Source organism: Ochotona princeps, chromosome 24 (genome assembly GCF_030435755.1).
Source record: "Ochotona princeps isolate mOchPri1 chromosome 24, mOchPri1.hap1, whole genome shotgun sequence".
Classification (NCBI taxonomy): Eukaryota; Metazoa; Chordata; class Mammalia; order Lagomorpha; family Ochotonidae; genus Ochotona; species Ochotona princeps.
In genome coordinates this window covers 27,579,645-27,600,740 of record NC_080855.1, presented here as the reverse complement: position 1 = coordinate 27,600,740, position 21,096 = coordinate 27,579,645, and the positions used below count along the sequence as shown (strand labels likewise).

Below are 21,096 nucleotides of genomic sequence, written 5' to 3'. Positions count from 1 at the left end.
GACAGCCTGGAGGGGGCTAGGTAGGGTGAGGGGACGCGTCAGAGGCAGGGAACAGGCCATCTGCTCCAGACCCAGTCGTTCTGCCCAGACACCCACACAGTGGCCCCTGTTCCAGGGGAGGTGCTTCTCCAGTCTCCACGAGCTAGGAAGGAACCAAACCAGGCTATACCTATGGCTGCCCAGTCTCCCCTTACCACCTTGCACTGGGCCCCCCACTCAGGGCGAGGCCTACAACAGCTTCTGCTCAGTAGGTTCTGTTCCACTTCCAGCTGCACACCCTGGGCACCGGTAGCAGCTCCTCTTTCGAGCAGGTACTTCCTCCATCCCGACCCCGAACAGACCACTCTGCCCTTCCCTCCCCGTGTGTGTTGGGGGCAGTGCGGGGGTGCCCTGGCTTCTCGAGGAATGAAAGGGCAAACACACGTGGCGCTCGCTGAGGGTTTGCCAGGCAACATGCCACATTTTTGTACTCCCCCCCTTTTTTTAGAATTTTAGTTGAAAGATAATTTTAGACTTTCAGAAGACTGACGAAAATAGTCCTGAGTTCCCGTACACCCTTCGCCCAGCTTCCTCTTCTATTAACTCTCATCTTACATAAGCCTAGACAGTCATCAAAAGCGAGACATTCACACTGGCACACTGCTACCGACTTCCTCCTTGCCTCTGGCTCATCCTTCACCTCCCCCCACTGTCCTCCTCAGCTCCTGGCACAGTCCTTGCCTTCCTGCCAGATTCCTGGTGTGACTCTAACGAGCTCCAGCCTCTGATTCCATCCTGTTTCCTAGAGAAGTCACCTGCCCAGGGTCCATCCCAGTAGCCAGTGCCCAGTGTCCCAAGTTCCATGAACTTTCTGCAGCACCCTCGCACTAGGGAAGGCCTGTGGCTTTCGCCAGTTTTTCCATAACTGTGATCTTTAGGATCCCACCTACGTCACATCGAGGATGAACATCTCTCTTCCGGTCTTTCTCAGTGCGTCTGCCTCCCATGGTATTTCATAACCTCGACACTGTTAAACGGCCCCGGTCAGCACAGAGGCCAGTTGAGGACCTGATCTTTGACAGTGTGATAGGATGCTGCTGAGATGCTGCATCCCACGTTAAAGCTCCATTCCCGGCTTAATTCTCCCGCTTCCAGTTCAGCTTCCTGCTGATGCGCACCGTGGGAGGCAGCAGGGAATAGCTTAAGTGTCTGAATCCCCGCCACCCATCTAGGAGGCCTGGATGGAATTCCAAGCTCCTGGCTTTAGCCCGGCCCAGCCCTGGTCTGGTCCATGATACGCTCTAGGGGTATGAACCAGCAGATGAAGGATCTTTCACTATTTTTCCATTTTCTTGCCTTTCGACTAAATGAAAAACAAGTACTGTTCTCTGATCCGTGAATGAGGGTTTCCTAGCAGGTTCTGAAGCTGGTCTGCCCCAAACCCTGGGACCTGGGGAGAGAATAATGCTTGCAAATCTATCCCAGGCAACGAAGGTTCACTCTCAGCACTCCATCATCATTTCCCATGACAAAAGGCTTTCTAAATATATTAGACTAGAGCTCAGAAGAGATGAAAATAAAACAAGATTTTTCAGAACTGCCAGGCTCTGAGCTGCCCCCACAGCAGGGCAGGAAGGAGATGCCCTGAACCCTGCCATCATACCTGGCAGACACCTGCTGTCTCCCCAGGCATTTCTCCTCCCTAAAAGCTGCCAAGCCAGCCCAGTTCATTTGGCCCGGGCTTCTGTCTCTAACCAGATCCCCGGCATGCTCTATGACATCAGATCCCCTGACATCGCAGACTGTCCTCGGCAAATGTTACAGATAACTCACCCACAGATTGGCCCAAACTCTTCATTGCCCCACAGACATGCATAACCAGCTCGGTCTTTTGGCTCAGACACGTGTTAGCTATCTCCCACCGTGCCTGGTACAGCACCCAGTCATTTGCCCTGTAATTGCTCTCTAGGTCGGAGATTTGGCAAGAAAGTTCCAGACAGCGGTAATCATCACCAGGCTATGTCATCTTCCTATGACACAGACCCTGTCCGTTGACTTTTACACTTGACCCCAGGGTGAGGAGAAGGACACGATGAATATCAAATACATTGTATTCACAGGGTGCCCATACACACACTGCCGAGAGAACCACGGATCAATGCATGATAAACAGAAACTCCAGCAAACACTCAAAGGCAACAGGTTGATCTGAGGATAACCAAAATGTGTGAAGCAAAAGACAAACCAATAGCCAAACTTACACCAGGAACTTGGCTGCCTTTAGCATGCTCAGAGTCACAGTAACTTCAAGCTGACGCTGAAAATATGTGCTTATTTTGGGAGCAGGGAAACATACGTGTAAGTGCATGCTACACCTTTCTCTTCCACCATGGCAGGTTACAAGATCACTCACACAGATGAGTGGTTACAAGAATCAGCTGGGAGCTGTGCAAGCTAAGCCACCGCTGTGATGCAAGCATCTTACCTGGGTGTCAGTTCAAGTCCCAGCTACTCCACTTCCTATCCAACTTCCGTTAGTGTGCTTGGGAAAGCAGCAGAAGATGGCCCAAATGCATGGGCCCCTGCCACCCGCTTGGGAGACCCTGATGAATTTCCTAACTCCTGATTCGGCCTGGCACAGCCCTCGATACAGCCATCGATGGAGTGAACCAGTAGATGGAAGCTCTTGTTTTCTCTGTCTCCCTCTTTCTGTAATTCTGCCTTTCCAACAAAAATACATATTTCTTTAAAAAATTCACTGGTAGCTTATGGGAAGCAGGAAACAGGGTAAAGGAAAAAAGGGAGTATGGAAATATTATAATCATGTGACTTTTATAACTATCCATATATTTAACTTAAATGAAAACAAAATCCACAGCAAAACTTCCGGGCCACAAAGCGAGTAAGAGGCGGAACCACAAAGCCAATCCCACCTCCAGTCTCCTGACCCGGAGCTAGTGTTCTCCTCAGCCCACTGGCACCCCGGCTCCAGCCTTTGTTTCTATCCTTCCATCACAATAGTTGTCAGCCCTGTGCCACAGTGTCTTTCTGGAGGCTACAGATCCAGCGGTGGGTGAGTCCCTCCCAACAGTCCTTCCACAACCTAGGTAGAAGGGGGTGGGGGCAGGGCTGCGATGGACAGGGCACGGCCTGAGCTGAGCGAGGTCTTCTCCTTTCCTGACCCTCCACTTCCTCTAGCAGGCTGGGTTGCATCAGAACGTGTACCTCAGGACACACCAGCAGCCAAAGTCAGTGCTGAAGCCAGGGGAGACAACAGGAAGATGTTGTTTATGCACCAGCTCCAGGTTCCAAGTTTATTTAAAAAAAAATCTAAAGGTTTAAATTTAGCCCGTGGCTGCCAGCTTAGTCACCTACGGAAGCCCATCTTACAGCCCTACCAGTTCCAATGTTCTCTACGTCAAACAAGGTATACAGCACATGCGTCACATTCACACACACTCCGGGGTGGTCTCTGACTCAGCATCAAGAAGTTTTTTCCTGCAAAACGTTTTTTCTGTTGTCATACACTATAAGTTAGAGCGATGGATGAAGGTCAGGGATGATGGATGAAGTCAAGTACAGAAGTCAAGTACAGAAGAAGGTGCCTGAGCAGAAGAGACTGTAATGTGACTGACACAGAAGAAGATGCCCCCTAGGAACGATGCACAACCAGGGTTACCCAGGAGGTAGACTCTCCCAGAGGGGGACAAAAAATTTAGTGACCAGAGGTGTGAGGCACAAAAGCAGATGGCAGGAGTTAGGTATGGTCGGCCTCTACAAGAGCCACAGTTCAACATGGAGCGTTAACTACTTCAGTCACTGTGTGGTCACAGAATGACTACTTCTCGGAGCCTCAGGGATAACGTCAACCAACCCCACCCATTTCACAGACAACAGAAGGAAGACCTCCAAGGGGATATGACCATGGCAGGACATAGGAAACCATGGCTTGGGAAAGCCAGGCTTCCTGGTTCCTAAGTCAGGGCTCTGGCAGCTCCAGGCTGTGACACAGCCAAGCCCAAGAGCCCCAGGATGCTCCAGACCACCACGAACCTGGACAGTGTCACTACAGGACAGGCCCCTGGGGCAAGGCCACTCAGTTCACCCTACCTCTGCTGCCTGTCCTTTTCAAATATATACTTACATGCATATATATATATGTATATTTTTTTCAACTTGAAAGATGGAGTAACATGGAGAGGGAGAAACAAAAAGAGATCTTCCATTTGCTGATTCATTCTCTAAATGGTCACAACAGCTAGGGCAGAACCAGGCTGAAACCAGGAGCCAGGAACTCCATCTGGGTGGCAGGGGTACAAGTACACCTTCCTCTGCTATTCTGAGTATATTAACAGGCAGCAGCCGGGACTGGAACTGGCATTCCAATATGGGATGCTTACCACACTGTGGCGCGACTCCCACCCCTGCTTCCTGTCTGTGGGCCATCTCACTCCAGCAGAGACACCATCATGATCTGACAGTTCCAGTGGGATTTTCCCATCTGCCTTTTAACAGACAGCTCAGTACCTGATCAAAACACCATTTTTGTTTAAAGGTTAAGTAAATTATATCCGTGATCGTCAAACTTGGAGCTGGACCAAAGAACTTCACGGCCCAGCAGGAAAGAATGTTTGGAACAGGCTACTGGACTGTTTTTCCAGGATAAAACTTCTGTGAACCAGCACCAAGCATGGAAATTCAATGTTTGGTCTCTGGCTGCCAATGGCAGGAATGAAAGAACAAGGACCCCTTTGGGTCTGGAAGACTGGCCTCACCACGAAGCATACGTTACCTGTTACCTTGTGTTAGCTTCCCAGTGCTGCTGTAACACACAACCATAAACTCAGAAGCTTAAAACATCACCCATTTATTATTTCACGGTTCCCTGGGTTCCCCCAGGCCAACACGGTCTCAGCTGAACTTGGGAATCAGCAGGGTTCCCTTCCTTCCCGGAGATTCTGGGAACAGTTCGGTTCCAAAGTCAGGTAGAAAACCTAATGTCTTAAGACTTCATTCCCAAGCTGCCTATCCAGCCAGGGACTTTTAGCTGCTAAAGGCCTCCTTCTGGTGGCTGGACATGGGCTGTATCTCACAGCCACCAGGGACAATGGAGCACCAGCTGGAGTCTCCACTGCTCCACTTCTGATCCAGCTTCCCACTCATACACTCAGAAGGCAGCAGAAGATGGCCCAAGAAATGGCCCCCTGCCACCCTCCCATCCTTGCCATGGGGCCTTCACCTATAAACACAGAGTTCAAGATGGCCCTCTGTTTTCAGGCACCTGTGTCCTCAGATGTGGGCTCATCCAATTGTCTGAGCCACTTCCCTCTCCTTGGGTACTTAACACCATCTGTGAAGTCACTTCTACCATGGAACACCACAGAGTCCCATGTTCCAGTGTTGGAACCTAAGCTACTACAAAGCATGAATCTGCAGGTCCGCCAGGGCCATAAACAAGGTTTCCCTCTCTGCTATGCCCCTTCCTGCTGAGTTCTCTGTTCTTCAAGGGCGGCCAATGGTACCCAGCTAGTGCTGTCGACACTTCTCTTTTGGTCCAATGTAGAACAGATAAAATATGCTCATGTAAGTGCTGGCACCTCCTCAAGGTGGTAACTGGGTCTGGTTTTGTTTTTTTTTTTTTTTTTTCCTGCTACAGCATTAATCAAAGGGAACAAGCTCTTCCACGGGTATTACTGGTTTCCCCAGTCAACACTGGTGAGGACTGGACAGTTAGCTGAGTGCTGAAGACCCCCACATCCTACCTGGAAGGACCTGAGCTTGATTCCTGGCTCCTAACTCCAGCTTCCTGCTAATGCAGACCCTAGGAGGCAGTTACCACTTCAGCTTTCCAATAAATAAATCCATGTGTATGTGTGTGTGTGTTTTTAATTTTGCACTTGAGGTAGAAAGAGGGGTTGTGTCTGGCAGGTGCTAAGGGGTTTGGTGGGCCCGGACCGTAGAAAGGGGCCATCCTGCACTGTCTTCCCAGGCACATTAGTGGAGAGTTGGATCAGAAGTGGAGCAGCTGGAACTTAAACCAGTACTCATATGGAATGGTGCTGCCACAGCAGCAGCTTAACCCACTGCACCACAACACCAGTCCCAGTCTTTTGGTGGTGGTGTTGTTACTTCTCTTACTTATTACATATTCTGGATTAATATGGATATAGGCCCTTTAGCAGTTTCATGTGTTACAAAATTATCCTTCTGCGAGAAACTTTTCAAAAGTTCAAAGAAGTCCACTGGAAAAGACTTTAAAAAATAATAGTAAATATGTATGCTTGATACAACACTTCAGGTTCAAACCTCAACTCTGTTTCTCCCAAGTTGGCTCCTTAACTCTGGGCCCTGATGTCCCTATCTGAAAGCTGACCACAGTCACCCACTACTCACTTGTTCTGCGGCTTTCAAAATGGTTCTGGGCCAGCAGGGGCAGCTGCCATGAGATCCGAAGGCCGCAGCCACACTGCCTTCCGGCCGCCCCTGGCCAGCTTCCTGAGCTGTCTTGTAGCGCAACTAGCAGAAGAGGTGGCAACAGCTTTCCCATCCAAGAAAATACGCCCCACTCTCTGCTGCCATCTGAGCCAAGGGACATGTTGGAGTCCCAGGCTCTCTCCCCTCACCAGTGCCAGACTGGACGGCCCAGGAGTTGAGACCACAGCTCCACCCTGCCTGTCTTTGCTGGGCAGGAAAACAGGAAGTGACCTCCACCCTGCAGGGAGGTGGGGGCTACCAAGCTGCCTTCCCTGGGTGGGCACTCCTCCAAGCCATTAACCCTGGCTCGGTGCAGCAGCCACAGCCCAAGGCACCACCACACTGGTGTGCCCACACTGCCCCAATGGATTTGGTTCATCCAGCAGTCCTTAACAATGCCAGATAAGTAAGACAATCAGTGCCCAAAAAGGGCAGGGAACATGCCCCACTCCTGTCTAAATGAGGGGTAGCATCAATCGCTAGAGAACTCCAGGTCTCTGGGGGATTCCCCACACAGAATGCCCTAGGAAAGTCCTGGCAAAGAGAGAAGTTGAGGGCCCAGCAAGGTAGCCTAGTGGCTAAAGTCCTCTCCTTGCATGCACTGGGATCCCATATGAGCACAGGTTCTAATCCTGGCAGACCCTGCTTCCCATCCAGCTCCCTGCCTGTGGCCTGGGAAAGCAGTTAAGGACAGCGCAAAGCCTTGGGACCCTGCACCCTCGTGGGAGACCCAGAAGAAGCTCCTGGCTCCTGGCTTCAGATGGATTCAGCTCTGGCCATTGCAGCCACTTGGGGAGTGAATCACTGGATGGAAGATCTTCCTGTCTTTCCTCTTCTCTGTATATTTGACTTTGCAATATATGCATGTCCTCCCATGCCATAAACAGGGAAGTTGAGCAGCCAGGACATGAACCAGCAACCATGCGGGATGCTGGCACTGGCGGGTGGAGGATTAGCCAGTTGAACCATTGTGCCAAAGCAGCAGTTGGGTTCTTAACCCCCATTTGGGGGACCTGGTCTGATTCCCCAACTACTGGCTTTAGCCCAGCTCAGTTCCAGCCACTGAAGGCATTTGAAGAGCAAACCAGCCTATGGGAGCTCTCTCTTGTCTCTCTGCCTCTCAAAATAAACAAATAAATAAGATAATTGGAAGCCAGAAATTTTGTGCCACCTCCTCATTTTGTAGCAAGAAATTGCACCACAGAGAAAGGTTCTTCCACTCAGGCTTGCAATGTTGGGATAGCTGCATGAGCATCCTGGGGGTTAGACCCGATTCCAAGCCAGAAATCCATCTACATGCCTTATACACCCGACACACACAACCGGAAGGCAATTTTGTGTAATATTTTTAATAATTAAATAATTAAAGTTCATGGTGTGGAACTTTCCACTTGCCTGCGATGTCTAGTTAGTGCTCAGAAAGTGTCGACACAGAGCCTTTCGGGTACTGCATTTTCAGGTCAGGAATACTCAACCTGTACTTGCACTTGGCCTAAACCCCAATACCCCACCCCCAGCTGCTCCCCCCAACACCTACATACGACCACATCTGGGAATGCAGGACACTAGCCTTATGTTTCCCCATCCAGGCGGCATCTTCCAGCTCCAAAAAGTTCTCACTGCGTCAAATAGGACGCTCCGGCAAGTCCAAGGCCATGTTTTAGAAACACTTAAACAAGACTGACCAATTCACAGAAATTCAGACCATTAACCTTGAGCCATCCTGAATGAGTGTCCCCCCTTAGCCTTGGCTCTTGGCGAGTCTCCTGGGCAAGTTTCCCCCGTACCTTGTGCGCACTGACTTGCTCCCCTCACCACCACCAGGTGTGCACATGGTAGGAATTAAACACTGGAGAAATCAAAGGAAACAGAGGTAGAACCTCCACCATGAGCACTTGAGACGGGCCTAGCAAGCGGTGACCTGCCCACACAGCCTAAGCCTCCAGCTCTTCAGCCTTAGCTAGGCACTGGTGCCTGCCTCCTGGAAGGGCAGGTGAGACCCAGAGCCTATCCTGGAGAGTGCAGCAGCTGGAGGGAGGCCAAGCTTGAGCTTGGGGAAAATGGAAGGACACTCACATAAGCCAGGGGCCCCCTTCCTCAAACACATGACCCATCTGGGTCCAGATTACAAGAACTAGCTGTTAAGTATAAGGTAGACAAGGACAGGGACCGGGGGCACCGTGTTGGCGCCATATCATGCAATTTATCCTAGGGACCCAGGGAAAATTCTCGTTAAAAATAAAAGGAGGGGATAGAAGTTGTTTTAGGCTTTAGAGGGGCAGCCAGCACCCATGTTGGGCAGGGCAGATGGGGTGACCAGGAGGCAGGCAAGAAGTAGGAAGGGCAGGAAGAGGGGGACAGAGAGAAGCAAGGGCTTATCCACTACAGGAGCATCCCAGGGGTGGAGCCCGCAGTACCAGGCTATGTGGGAGACCGACCGGGGAGGGGGATGGAGGGCTCAGTGCTGACACCACAATGCTGAGTGGTGGGGCCTGGTGCCAGCCCCCAGTAGGGAAGGGGTATTGTGTGGAAGGAGGGGGGTGTCCAGGGATGGATGTTTCCAGAGAAGTGGCCACACAGGCCGGGGAGTCCCTAGGGAGATGTGGGGAGCCAGCAGCAGGGAGGTGTGGGGTAGCCTAGGAAAGCGGGCAAGAGGCAAACGAAAAGTGGGATGAGGCCAGTGCCTTGGGAACCTCAGGCATCAAGGAAAGGGAAGGAAGAACAGGGTGGGTCGGTGTGAGGCAGGGCTAAGGGCTCAGGAAAAACACGGGCACAAAGCCAGGCTCTGGGACCAGGACCCCTGGAAGCTTCACTATCCCTCATTTGTAAAATAGGGTTTGGTGAGCACCCCCAGTCTGAAAAAGTGCTCCCAGGGCTGAAGCTCTCTGAGTGCCAACAGTGGAAAATTCCACATCTTGACCTCTTGGGATGGGTCATGGTCAAAACAAAAATGTAATAAAAATAGTGTATAAAATGAACTCCTGGTGAGGTGTAGACACGGCGTGGGTGACAGATAAATAAGTCTTGTGTTTAGACTTGGGGCCCATCCCTAAGCTATCTCACTATGTATGTGCAAATATAAAAAACAAACAGAAACAAACGCAAACTGAAATCCAAAATCCTTCTGGTCCCAAGCATTTCCCATAAAGGACTGACTTAACTGGTACATTGTATCCATTTGTTGCAAGGACTGAACAGGCTGCTTGTATAATTACTGCCCACCGGAAGTCGGTAGTCAATTGTTGCCTCTTAATAGCTACTTGGAAAACTAGAAAGGTGCAAGGCCAGGGACCCCAAGCAAGTTCTAAGCTTCCTTCCCAGGCCTTCCATCCCAACTAAGGGAGCAAGAAGAAGCGAAGCACAGCAACTTGAATCCAAAAAGTCATCTACGCTTCTAAGAACATCAGCCTCCCCTCTGCAAGTACGGGAGCTGCTCAGATCTCCCCTCAGCTAAGTGTGCACTTTGCATCTCTGGTCCATATACAGGAGGGGAAGGCACATCCCAAGGTCAAGGCTCAAAGTGCTGCTCCACCTGGTTCTGAGTATTGTAGTTTTCCCAAACCAAGCCCAGCAGACAGGAAGCAGACCAGAGCCATCTTGGTTCAGAGGGGTACAACCTGCACAGGCACAGCCAAACCAGAGCTATACGGTGTCAAGGCTATGGAAGCGCATTAGGACCCCCACAGTCACCATCCTGGCTGGCTGTGGGCAGGAGCCTGGGACTTCTAGAACAATCCTACAACTTTGTTGTTCATTCTCAAGTTGAACCTCTGCGCAAGATTCCGAGCAAAAGAGCAAAAGTGCCCCCATGTTCAACAAAGAGGGAAGCAGGTGGCTATCTGATGGTGGGACCCAGGCTCCCCTGCAGACTTCCTGCGCAACCCTGGACTGTCATTAATGGATCCATGGCTTACATCAGCTAGCACGCTCCTGGCATCCAACAGGCCCATAAGAACCATTCGTTTCTGGCCTTGTCTACAATCCGCATCTCCAACACAAAACACACACAGACTCTGTTAATTTTGGTCCAGTCCACTGGAACTCTGTAACAGTCCACTCTTCTGTATTTCCACAGCCCCAACTTCCACCACTCAGCCACCAGTGCTTCTCCCACAGTAGCAAGCCTGGTCCCACGGCTGTTCTGGCTAAGAGACAGGCTTGGATGCAGCCAGTCTGGGTGATTTGGCTGTGAATGAGAGTCCTTCTGACTTGATGTGAGGACAGTGTTTAGCGCAAGGGGTCTGAAACTTGGAATCCATATTCCTGGTTTAGAATTGTGACTCCTTTTGCTCTCTCACCCCAACAGGATGACCCCAGGTAAGTCAGCAAGCCCACTGAGTCATAATGTCACAGAATGAAGATGATAATACCTGGGCATCTTTTATTTTTTAAAAGATGCATTTATTTTTACTGGAAAGGCAGATATACAGAGAAGAAGAGAGACAGAGAGGAAGATCTTCCATCCGATGGTTCACTCCCCAAGCAGCCACAATGGCTGGAGCTGAGCCAATCCAAAGCCAGGAGCCAGGAGCTTCTTCTGGGTTTCCCACGCCAATGCAGAGTCCCAAAGCATTGGGCCATTCTCGACTGCTTTCCCAGGCCACAAACAGGGAGCTGGATGGGAAGCAGAGCTGCTGCCCATTTGGGATCTCAGCACGTTCAAGGTAAGGACTTCAACCACTACGCTATTGCTCCAGGCCTAAAACCTGGGCATCTTACAGCCCTATTAAGGAATAGCCACAGGCTCAGGCACTGCCAAGCACTCTAGACAAACACTTAACATCACTACAGCAGTTGTCCAAGGGTGAAGAATTCCTTTCCATTTTCCTAACACCTGGAGGGTGCTTATGATGTGCTGGGTAGCACACATCCAGAATCTGGCTGTGTCATTGTCTGGGCCAGCACGCAGGCCAGTGGTCCCTACATGATGCAAGGATGGAACCAACAGAAGCAGAGAGGACAAATTTCCAGAAAGAGACTGGCAGGGACAAGCGAGCCAGATGAGTGGAGGGTACAGGTGTTGAAGCATGGGAAGGCTGGCAAAACAGACCTTTGGGATGTAATTGTGGCACAGTGCTTTAAGCTTCTGCCTACAACCGTGGCATCCCATGTGAGCCCCAGTTCAAATCCTGGCTGCTCCACTTCCAATCCAGCTCTTTGCTAATGAACCTGGGAAAGCTTAGGTCACCCACATGGGAGAACCGGAAGTCCTGGCTTCAGCCTGGATAAGTAAGCCCTGGCTCTTGAAACCATTTGGGGAATTAACCAATGGATGGAAGATTCTCTCTTTCTCTTTCCCTTTTTTTTTTTTTTGTCAATTGTCTTTCGAACAATAAAAAAAAATACATCTTTAAAAACAAAAACTCAGTCAGAGCCCTTTCTTTGATAGGCAAGGCACAGGGTTTCCAGCCAGACAAGAGAAAGGAGGAAGCTCCGAGTAACGCAGAAGAGCAGGTAATTATACATGTCGCCCAGGCCCAAGGCTTTGCTGCTGCTGCTGCTGCTGCTGCTGCTGCTGTTAGTGTAACCAGCAACTGTCTACCCTTGACTGTAGCTTCTTCACCACTGACCAGGAGCCTCAGGCAGCAGACAGGACGGGCAGGCAAAGAGTGACACACAGTGCCATCTTCAAGTTCACAGCTGACTGCAGGCCACACAGAGAGATGGGAGGACAGTCCAATGAGCCAGAGTCCCCTGTGGACACCAAAATTCAGAGACTCTCAAGTCCCTTGTTTTGTTTTTTTAAAGATTTATTTTATTTTTATTGGAAAGACAGATCAGATTTATGACGAGACAGAAAGATCTGTCTGCTGCTTAACTCCCCAAGCGGCCTCAATGGTCAGAGCTAAGCTAATCCAGAGACAGGAGCCAGCAGCTCTTTCGGATCTCCCACAGGGGTGCAGGGTCCCAAGGTCTTGAACCATCCTCTGCTGCTTTCCCAGGCCACAAGCAGGGAGCTAGATAGGAAGTGGAGCAGCCAGGATGCAAACCAGCACCAATATGGGATCCTGGCATTTGCAAGGTGAGGATTAGTCAGTGAGCCATCGCACCTGGCCCTCAAGTCACTTATAGACAATGCTACAGAATCCACAGTGAACCTACACACACCCTCCTCTACACTTTGTATCATCCCTCTAGATGATTTGTTAACACCTTAACAATAGGATGGAAATGCTATTGACACACTGTATTATTCAGGGGTCAAGAATATGCCTGCAGGAGTTCCATAAGGATGCTATCTTTTTTTTTTTCTTGACTGTTGGTGACTAGCCATTCACTGGATCTGAGCATCTGGAGAGGGCAGACCGTAGGAGATGACAAGCACTAGGTGCCTGGTGAGCCACTGTCAGAAGTGACAGCAGCCTGTTTCCACCTCAGTCGATCCAGGTGGCCTCCGTCCACTCCAGAAGTTTCCCTACCTCCAGCATTTCTCTTTGTCATTCTGAATCCCAGGAATGCCCCATCCCCACCTCTCTGGCTGCAAGTGCTAACTCATGCTCCAAGGCGTGGCTGGGTCGCTAGTGAGGGCTCCCAGCCCTTTCCCACCCGCAAGCCGTCCCTGCATCCGGCAGCAGTCCAGGCAGCTCTTGGTAATTATCCTCTAGCTCAGGAGCCAGGTAGGCCTTCCCCTGGAGAGCCAGTTCCACTTCTTCCCTCCACTATCTCTTTTCCCTCATCCAGATTATAATCATCAGCCCTGGGATCTTGCTGCAGGCTCATAGATGCCTTTGCTCATGTGACTTCAGCCATCCCCTGCCCATAAACCTGTGGCAGGACACATTATCTTTTACAATAAGGAAAATGATAGACAAATTGCTGGAAGCCACACATGGCGTGCATGTGCACCTCTATAAAACTCAAACATCGTCTGGCTCCAGTATCAATGAGATGCTCAAGACTCAAAGACAAAAAGGCAAGGCAGGGCCTGGCGCGGTGGCCTAGCAGCTAAAGTCCTCACCTTGAATGTGCCCATACGGGTGCCAGTTCTAATCCCGGCAGCTCCACTTCCCATCCAGCTCCCTGCTTGTGGCCTGGGAAAGCAGCTGAGGATGGTCCAAAGCTTTGGGACCCTGCACCCATGTGGGAGACCTTGAGGAAAGTTCCTGGCTTCTGGCTTCAGATTGGCACAGCACCAGCCACTGCGGTCACTTGGGAAGTTAATCATCGGATGGAAGACCTTCCTCTCTGTCTCTCCTCCTCTCTCTGTATATCTGACTTTGCAATAAAGATAAAAATAAATCTTAAAAAAAGAAAAAAAGCAAGGCAGAACCTAAAGGGGGAGGGGCCCATGCAGCTGTGTGACCTCTGCCCAGTTATTTAATTTCTCTGGGCTTCTGGGCCCGGTGCAGTGGCCTAGCAGCTAAAGTCCTCCCCTTGAACACGCCAGGATCCCATATGGGCGCCGGTTCTAATCCCGGCAGCTCCACTTCCCATCCAGCTCCCTGCTTGTGGCCTGGGAAAGCAGTCGAGGACGGCCCAAAGCCTTGGGACCCTGCACCAGCATAGGAGACCCGGAAGAGGTTCCTGGTTCCCGGCTTCGGATCGGCGCAGCACCGGCCATTGCTCTCACTTGGGGAGTGAATCATCGGACGGAAGATCTTCCTGTTTCCCCTCCTCTATGTATATCTGACTGTGTAATAAAAATAAATAAATCTTAAAAAAAAAACTTGTCTGGGCTTCTATGGCCTCATTGTCAAATGAGGTATGATCCCCCACCTCATCCATGCCCAATGCCCATCAAGATTACAGAAGGCAATACAATGAAGTGGTTAGAATGGTGTCAAGCACTATAATTAGGTGCAATTACTATTATGACTTGGCTGATTCTCACAGTCTCTCAGCTCATTAGATGTATTTTTTTTTCTTCCCTAACTCACTTTTCGATCGCATAATGCACGTAGATAGGTAGTCATGGAGCAAAATAAATGTTTGTCGATTGACTAATGCCAGGATTTAGGCCTGTTCTCATATCCTTTTCTTCCCCCTCTTTTGCTCCCTGAAAGTGCTTAACAACCAAAAATTCTCTTTCCCAGTTCCTATCTCCACCGCTTCACCAACCTCACACACACACACACACACACACACACACAATTAAATCAGGCCAATTACAAGTGTTCCATAGAACATAAAATACTAAACAACACAGATCTAGCCTCTCCTCATTGGGCTGCCCCTGGACAGCTATGGGACGCAGCAGACACAGCTTGCGACTTGCACAAACCTAACTTCTATCACTACAATACAGATCAAAAGCTTGCAGCTTGCTTCTCTGTTGCCCCAGGTTGTTTTTTCCACGTGTTGGCTATTGTAGAAACAAATGGGTTTTTCTGGAGGAACACCTGCTTCTTTTCCCCTTGCCTTGAAAAGTAGAACAAGAACCCAAGGCTGCTGCTTGGACAAGAGACCAGGAAGCTTCAGGTCACCAAGCAGGAAACACCCAAGAAAGTGTGTGACACACAAAAAACTTTCTTTGTCCAACCGTCCTGATGGTCAAATAGCAGCAGTGAAGAGTGAGACTCCAGCCCAGCTTGGGACTTGGAGCACCCACAGCCACCTCCCCACAGCTTCTCTCCCAGGACAGCCCAACTCCATCTTCTCTGATCATCAAGAACAGGGAACGAACGGATCTGCCCACAACTTCAGCCCTGGAATGGGCAAAGAAACCCTGCTACTCTGAGAAATGAACCTTCCCAAGCCATGCACCCCAAACACGCCTGCTTTACTTAATTCAATCGATCCACCAGGCAGAGAGACTCAGAGGTCAAAATGGATTGTGGCTTTTTGTTGATGGCACTGAGGAATTTTGGCTCCCAGCCCCGGCCAGGCAGGACAAATAGGGCAGTCAGGCGCTTAGCCATTGGGCCCGAACTGGGGAGGGGACGAGTAATAAAGACAAAACTTCTCGGGTCAGGACTCTACTCCAGCCAGCCCTGACCAACAGGGTCCGTCAGGCCCAGCAACCAGTTCCTGTCCCCTCTCCAGCCCCTAGTCCCATTCCAGGCTGGGCCACACTTCGTCTTTCCCATATTCCTTCTCACCCTGCAGACCTCATCCAACTCAGGCGGACAGCTGAGGCTGCTGAGAGCCAAGTTTATGAAGCCCCTGGGAATGGGGTGTGCTGGGGTGGGAGGTGCAAATGAAGAGAGCTGCAACTGAGAGGTGCAAGAGGGGTTCTCTCTCCATCCTTCACCTGCCCAGCCCGGCGGCGCCACAGTCGCCACGGTCTTTAAGTGTCCCCCCACGCGCCTCCCTTGCCTAGGCGCACCCTTTCCATTCCACAATCCTTTTGGGGGTTCCTTTCTTTCCCGCCTGCCCCCATGGAACCCACTGTGTGGTCCCCTCTCTGTCCAGCTCCCTCCTCCGAGCCCGCCCATCCTCTCCCCCTTGCCCCTCGTGCTTTTCTTCCTCGGGGCCACTTGGGGTACCCCGCTGGTCTCCCACCTGGCCACCCAGGATCTCAAGTCTGTGCGCGCTTCAGATGCATCTTGCTTACGGCCGCCGCCTTGCCCCGGCCTCTCCTGGGCCTCCAAGCCCGCGACTCTGGCCCAAGCAGCTCCTGGACACTGCGTCTCTCCGGGTGTCCCAGGGATGCGCCGGGATCCCCGCTCCTCACCTGAGTCCGCTCGAAGCTCTCGCGCTCCGCCGCCTCCAGCCCCGCGCCGACCCCGCGCCGGCTTAGCACCTTGGGCAACGGGTTGGGCACCTGCTTCATGGAGCTGGCCATCCGGTCCATGTCGCCGAGAGGAGCAAGAAGTCAAGGGCCCCTCGGCCACCCGGGATCCCCACGGCACCGCCCGCCCCGCCCTACCCGCGGGGATCCGGCGCTAACGGGACGACTTTCACCTCCTATTGGCTGAGAGAGCTGCCGGTCTCCTAGAAGCGCCGCCCCATCTCGAGAGGCTTCCCCCCACCCCCAGCCAGCCCGCCCCCGCCCGCCCCCTCCGGAGACCCGAGCTTGCTCCTCCCTGCGGAGCCCCTCAGGCGCGCCGTGACTGGCTGGGAAGCCTGTCTATCACTATCCGCTGAGGAGACGAGGCGGGGCCTGGGCGGGCTGCCCCGACCTGCCCTCGCTCGCCCCGCCCCCGGCGGCCCGGCGCGCCGCCCGCCTCTCCCTTCCCCCAGCTGGCTGTCCCCGCGCGCCCGGAGTCGCCACCTCAGGCGCCCGGCTCCCCGGGGCTGGGCGGGCCGGGAAGCCACGCGCCTCCGCCGGGAACGCTGGCTCGCCCGGGACTAGCGTGTTTACTCGTGTGGTGCTTCAGGGCGGCTGGCGGACCGGGCCGGCTCGGGCCCCGGGAAAGGGGCTGCCGGAGGCCAGGCTGGGCAGAGGAGGTCCCGCTTCGGCGGCGGCGGTCCCATTCCCCCCACCCCACTCCACCCCGGAATCCTGACCCTTCCCGCCCTTCTGTGGTGATGGCGGAGCCTAGGCTCCGGAGAACGGCCCCCTTCTCCGTTTCTAGTGTGGCCGCTGGTCAGTTGGTTCTTGGTCCCCTAGTCGCCCTTCGAATCTCCGGCTCTGACCGGGGCGACTTAGAAGCGTTGCGTGAAACTCTTCATTCGGGTGAATAAGATTTCTTTTTTTTAAAACTACGAATGCTGAATGCGTGACATCTTGAAGCAGGAGACAATGGGGGGGGCGGTCCTAGTGCATTTTTCTTTTTTTTTTTTTTTTTAATAAAGAGTGTTGGTTAATAAACCACATTCAACGGAGAACTGAAGGAGGGGCATGCATTTGTTTGCAGGCGCTAACGGGATGTGCATTTTCGAGGGAGGAGGCTGGGGGCTGGAGGCTTTCGTTCCCACCAGTGTTGGCCGGATTTCGGGGACCGGATGGGAAGGAAGCCTAGGAGGGAGGCCCCTGCAGACACGGAAACATGATGTGGGGGCCTTGAATAGAAGGGAAGAGGAGGCTATTACCTTGTGAGGAGTTTGGGGGTCTGGTATCACCTTGCACCTGCTGGGATGCAGTCCTTGGTCGGGAGGGGGAGGTGTCACCTTATTTCCTCACTGCGTTGCCTGTCAGGAGGCACCGGGAGTTGACAGGAACTGAGTAGGGGAACACCACCCTGTGGATGCTGACTGGGGAAGTGGAAACCCCGGTTCTAGAGCCAAATCCACACGCTAGGGAGCCTCACAAAGTTTGTGCTTGGAAAGCGGAATTGAAAAGTAACTCTACTTGGATGCAAGAAGAAAGCTGACGTCTATGCATCGTTTTTTCATCAAAGTTTCTGTGAACTGATTGGGGCAGCCCAACCTCCCGCTGTGGAAAAAGCGTTGATGGACAAGTGGGTGAGCGGGAACAAGAACCTGGAGAGGAAGTAGGCGGGGCCAGGGTTTGGAGGGGAGAGCCATCTCTGGATCCCTCCAGATACCTTGGTGGATTTTGTACTGGTGGGAGACAAAGGTAGAGGTAGAGGTGATGAGTGGGATCTGTGAGGGCGTGTTTTCAACTTGTACCCTGTAAAGCATTGCCCATTCAGAGAACCAACAGTTTAGGAAGAAACTGGATAGGAAGATGTGACCTAGTTAGGAAAATCCACGAGGGCGCATAGAACACCAGGGCTTGTTGGAAAGCTATTCGCATCCTAGATCTGAGGGCACAGGGAGAGAGGGGACTGTTTTGAACACACTGGGGAGGGGCACTGTAGTCTTGGGAAAGGGAGCATCAGGCACCTGCCACCTGTCCAGGGCTGTGTCCTTAGGTGGAAACCACAGTGGCCTGGCATGGAAGAAGCTGAAGGCTGGAGACCCCAGTCTGTCTCTCTCTCACTCACTCTCTCACTTCCACTGATATCCTGCTAGTGGCTCACATTGGGCAAAGCCACTAGAAGGGAGGATGAGGATAACACTGCAGGACTGCCCCACTCCTCCCCCCTACATACATTGGGGTACAGCATGAAGCTTCACGCTGTTGATCCAGCTAACGAGTGATTTATGACCCTTTGCCCAGATTTTATGGCATCTGTAAACACAGGTCCTTTAAACGGGGATTAAGGGATCAGCCAAGTTCTTATTAGAATAAACTAGAATAGGAATTTGTGGTTCAGAGGCACCCTGTGCGGGAAAGACTCAGGCAAGTTCCCTTCCTCTGTGAAAGTCCGTGAGGGAAAATTGGCATCTCTGGCTTGCCATTGGCAACAAAGCCCTTGGCCAAGACTTAGGGGGATACACCTCACCGGGCTCTGCCAGCTGCAGTGTCTCCACAAAACCTCACCACCTCCGAGGTACTGATGTATTGTCACTCCTTCCCTTTCCAGTTCATGCCCAAGGCTCCAAGCCCAGCGCCCAGGTGACTACCAAGCTGCCTTTTGCCATAATGGGTGAGTTTACAGTTTTCAGAATTTTATATAAATGATCTCATACATAATGTGTCCTTGTTTTTCATTCTAACTTTTCCCACTAAGAATAAATGTTCTGTAATGCATCCATGAGGTCACGTGTGTTCTTCCATAGCTTGTTCATTTTTATTGCCCAGCAGTATTAGAGAGTATGGATAACCCCCCAGTTTGTTTATTCATGAACCAGTCAAGGGGCCATTTGCGTTGTTGCTGATTTTTGACTGTTCAGAAAAGCCACTATAGGACAGGTATGTCTTTGTATGAACATACGCTTTGATTTCTTGTGGGGAAATATCTAAGATGGTGATGTCTGGGTTTTGGGGTAAATGGATGGGTAGCTTTGCCAGAAGTTGCTGGATTGATTGTCTTCTGGCACAGCTGTATCATGCAGGTGCCCTGGTTGCTGCTTCTGCATGTCAGCACTTGGCATGGTCAGTCTTTGGTTGGGTGAGTGTGTATAATGACATCTCACTGCTGAGTTGGCATTTTCTTTGGAACTAATCAAGTTGAATGTTGTTTCATTGGTTTCTGTGACAGCTGTGTATTCTCTTTGACAAAGTATGTCTTTTGTCCATTTTTTAAAGAGTGATTTTATCTGTATTTTATTGGAAAGGCAGATTTACAGAGAAAAAGAGAAACAGAGAGAAAGATTGTCCATCTGCTAGTGCACTCCCCAAATGACCTCACTAACCAGATCTGAGCCAACCCAAAGCCTGGAGCCAGGAACCTCTTCCACGTCTCCCATGTGGATGCAAGGTCCGAAGTCTTTGAGCCTTCCTCCACTGCTTTCCCAGGCCACAAGCAGTGAGCAGGATTGGAAGTGGAGCAATCAGGTCTCAAACCACCACCCACATAGGATGCTGGTGCTTGAAGGTAGGGTATTAGCCTGATGAGCCATTGCACCAGCCCTCTTGCCCTTTATTCATTTTTAAAGCCTTTCTCTTGAAATGCTACAGACTTTCAGAAGAGTTACAAGTGAACACAGATGTTTCCAGGCACAAAGAAACACAAAGTTTTCACCTAGTTTCTTTACATTTAACTCTCCTATCACCAGTGGTCCAGTTATGAAAACAGCCATCAACATTGATACAATACTGTTGTTGAACTACTAGGCCTTCTTGGGATTTCCTGTGCAAAGATGCCTTTGTGCATAGCCAAGATTCTACTTTGTTCTCAGTTGTGCACTTCCCTTACTCTCCTTTTCCTCAGCCTCTCCTGACTTTCACACTGGTGAATAGTACTGACCCAATATTTGAGAAGACATCCCTCAGTTTAGGCTTAAGGTTGATGTTGTGAATTTTTGCTAAAATACCCCAGAAATGATACTGCCCTCTGAACCTGTTCTCTCAGGAGTTACATACCATCCACATATTTTTCTTACCAGTGATATTAAGCACAATCACTTGGGCAAGGTGCTGTCTGCTGTATTTTCACTGTTCTAGCTTTGTAAGAATGAGCTTTGTTCAGGACCCAAGACAGACAGACAGACAGACAGGAGCAGGGAGACAGCGCCAAGTAGCTCAGCTAGTGGACCAGGGCCAAGGGTCTGCAGGGAAACTTGATCTCACCCTGTGCTACCAGAATAATGCCATTGAGCAAGATGGGGAGTGTGTGCAGAGAAGGAGAACAGGTCCCCTTGTGAACAGCACCAGGTTTCAAGGGGCACACAGACATGTCCATCAGGCAGCTGGAACAGCAGCAGGGCCATCAGCACTGAGGTGCCAGCGGGCAGAACCGTCGTGGAGATGGCAGGTGAGACTGTGAGCTTGGGTCAGAGAAGAGACAACCCAGGACAGAGGTGTGGAGCCAGTCACAGACCAGGAGAAGACACCTTCAAAATGTGCATCCAACAAAGCACTGTCTGCAATAGACCAGGCATACATGTTCAGTTTTATCTATTTTCACCCTTTTGTGAGGAAGGGAAAGTACTTGCCTACTCCCATCCATTGGTTCACTCCCCCAAAACCTGCAAAGGCTGGTGCTGGAGCCAGGAACTCAAACCATTTCTCCCATGGAGGTAGCAGGAACCTGGTTACCTGTGCCATGGCCTGCTGCTTCCCAGGGCCTGTGCTGCTGCAAAACTGGGATCCGAAGAAGAGATCCAGGCACTCAGATACAGCACACAACCTCTCAATAAGCAGGGCAAATACCTGCCCCAGTTTACCTGATTTAAATTATTCATACAGGTCAAGCCGATGGAGGCACAGGTGCATGGTGCTCGAGGCTGAGTCAGGGATGGACAAGGGCAGGGATCTGAGGCCCAGCTCCACTGGATTTAGGTTTTATTTCAGCCATGATAGCAAACATC

General features: G+C 51.3%; 1 protein-coding gene across 2 annotated transcripts in view; it reads right to left on the bottom strand.

Annotated features, from left to right (window-relative positions):
• Positions 1-16,226, bottom strand: part of HIP1 (huntingtin interacting protein 1) — a 106,913-nt gene extending 90,687 nt beyond the window's left edge. For both annotated transcript variants that reach the window (XR_009247586.1, XM_058680908.1), the window contains exon 1: positions 16,067-16,226. Coding sequence is in view for 1 of the 2 variants with exons in the window: in XM_058680908.1 (XP_058536891.1) it covers positions 16,067-16,186 (120 nt within the window). In the remaining variant the exon portion in view is untranslated. The remainder of the gene's footprint in view (positions 1-16,066) is intronic.
• Between the last annotated feature and the right edge of the window lie 4,870 nt (positions 16,227-21,096).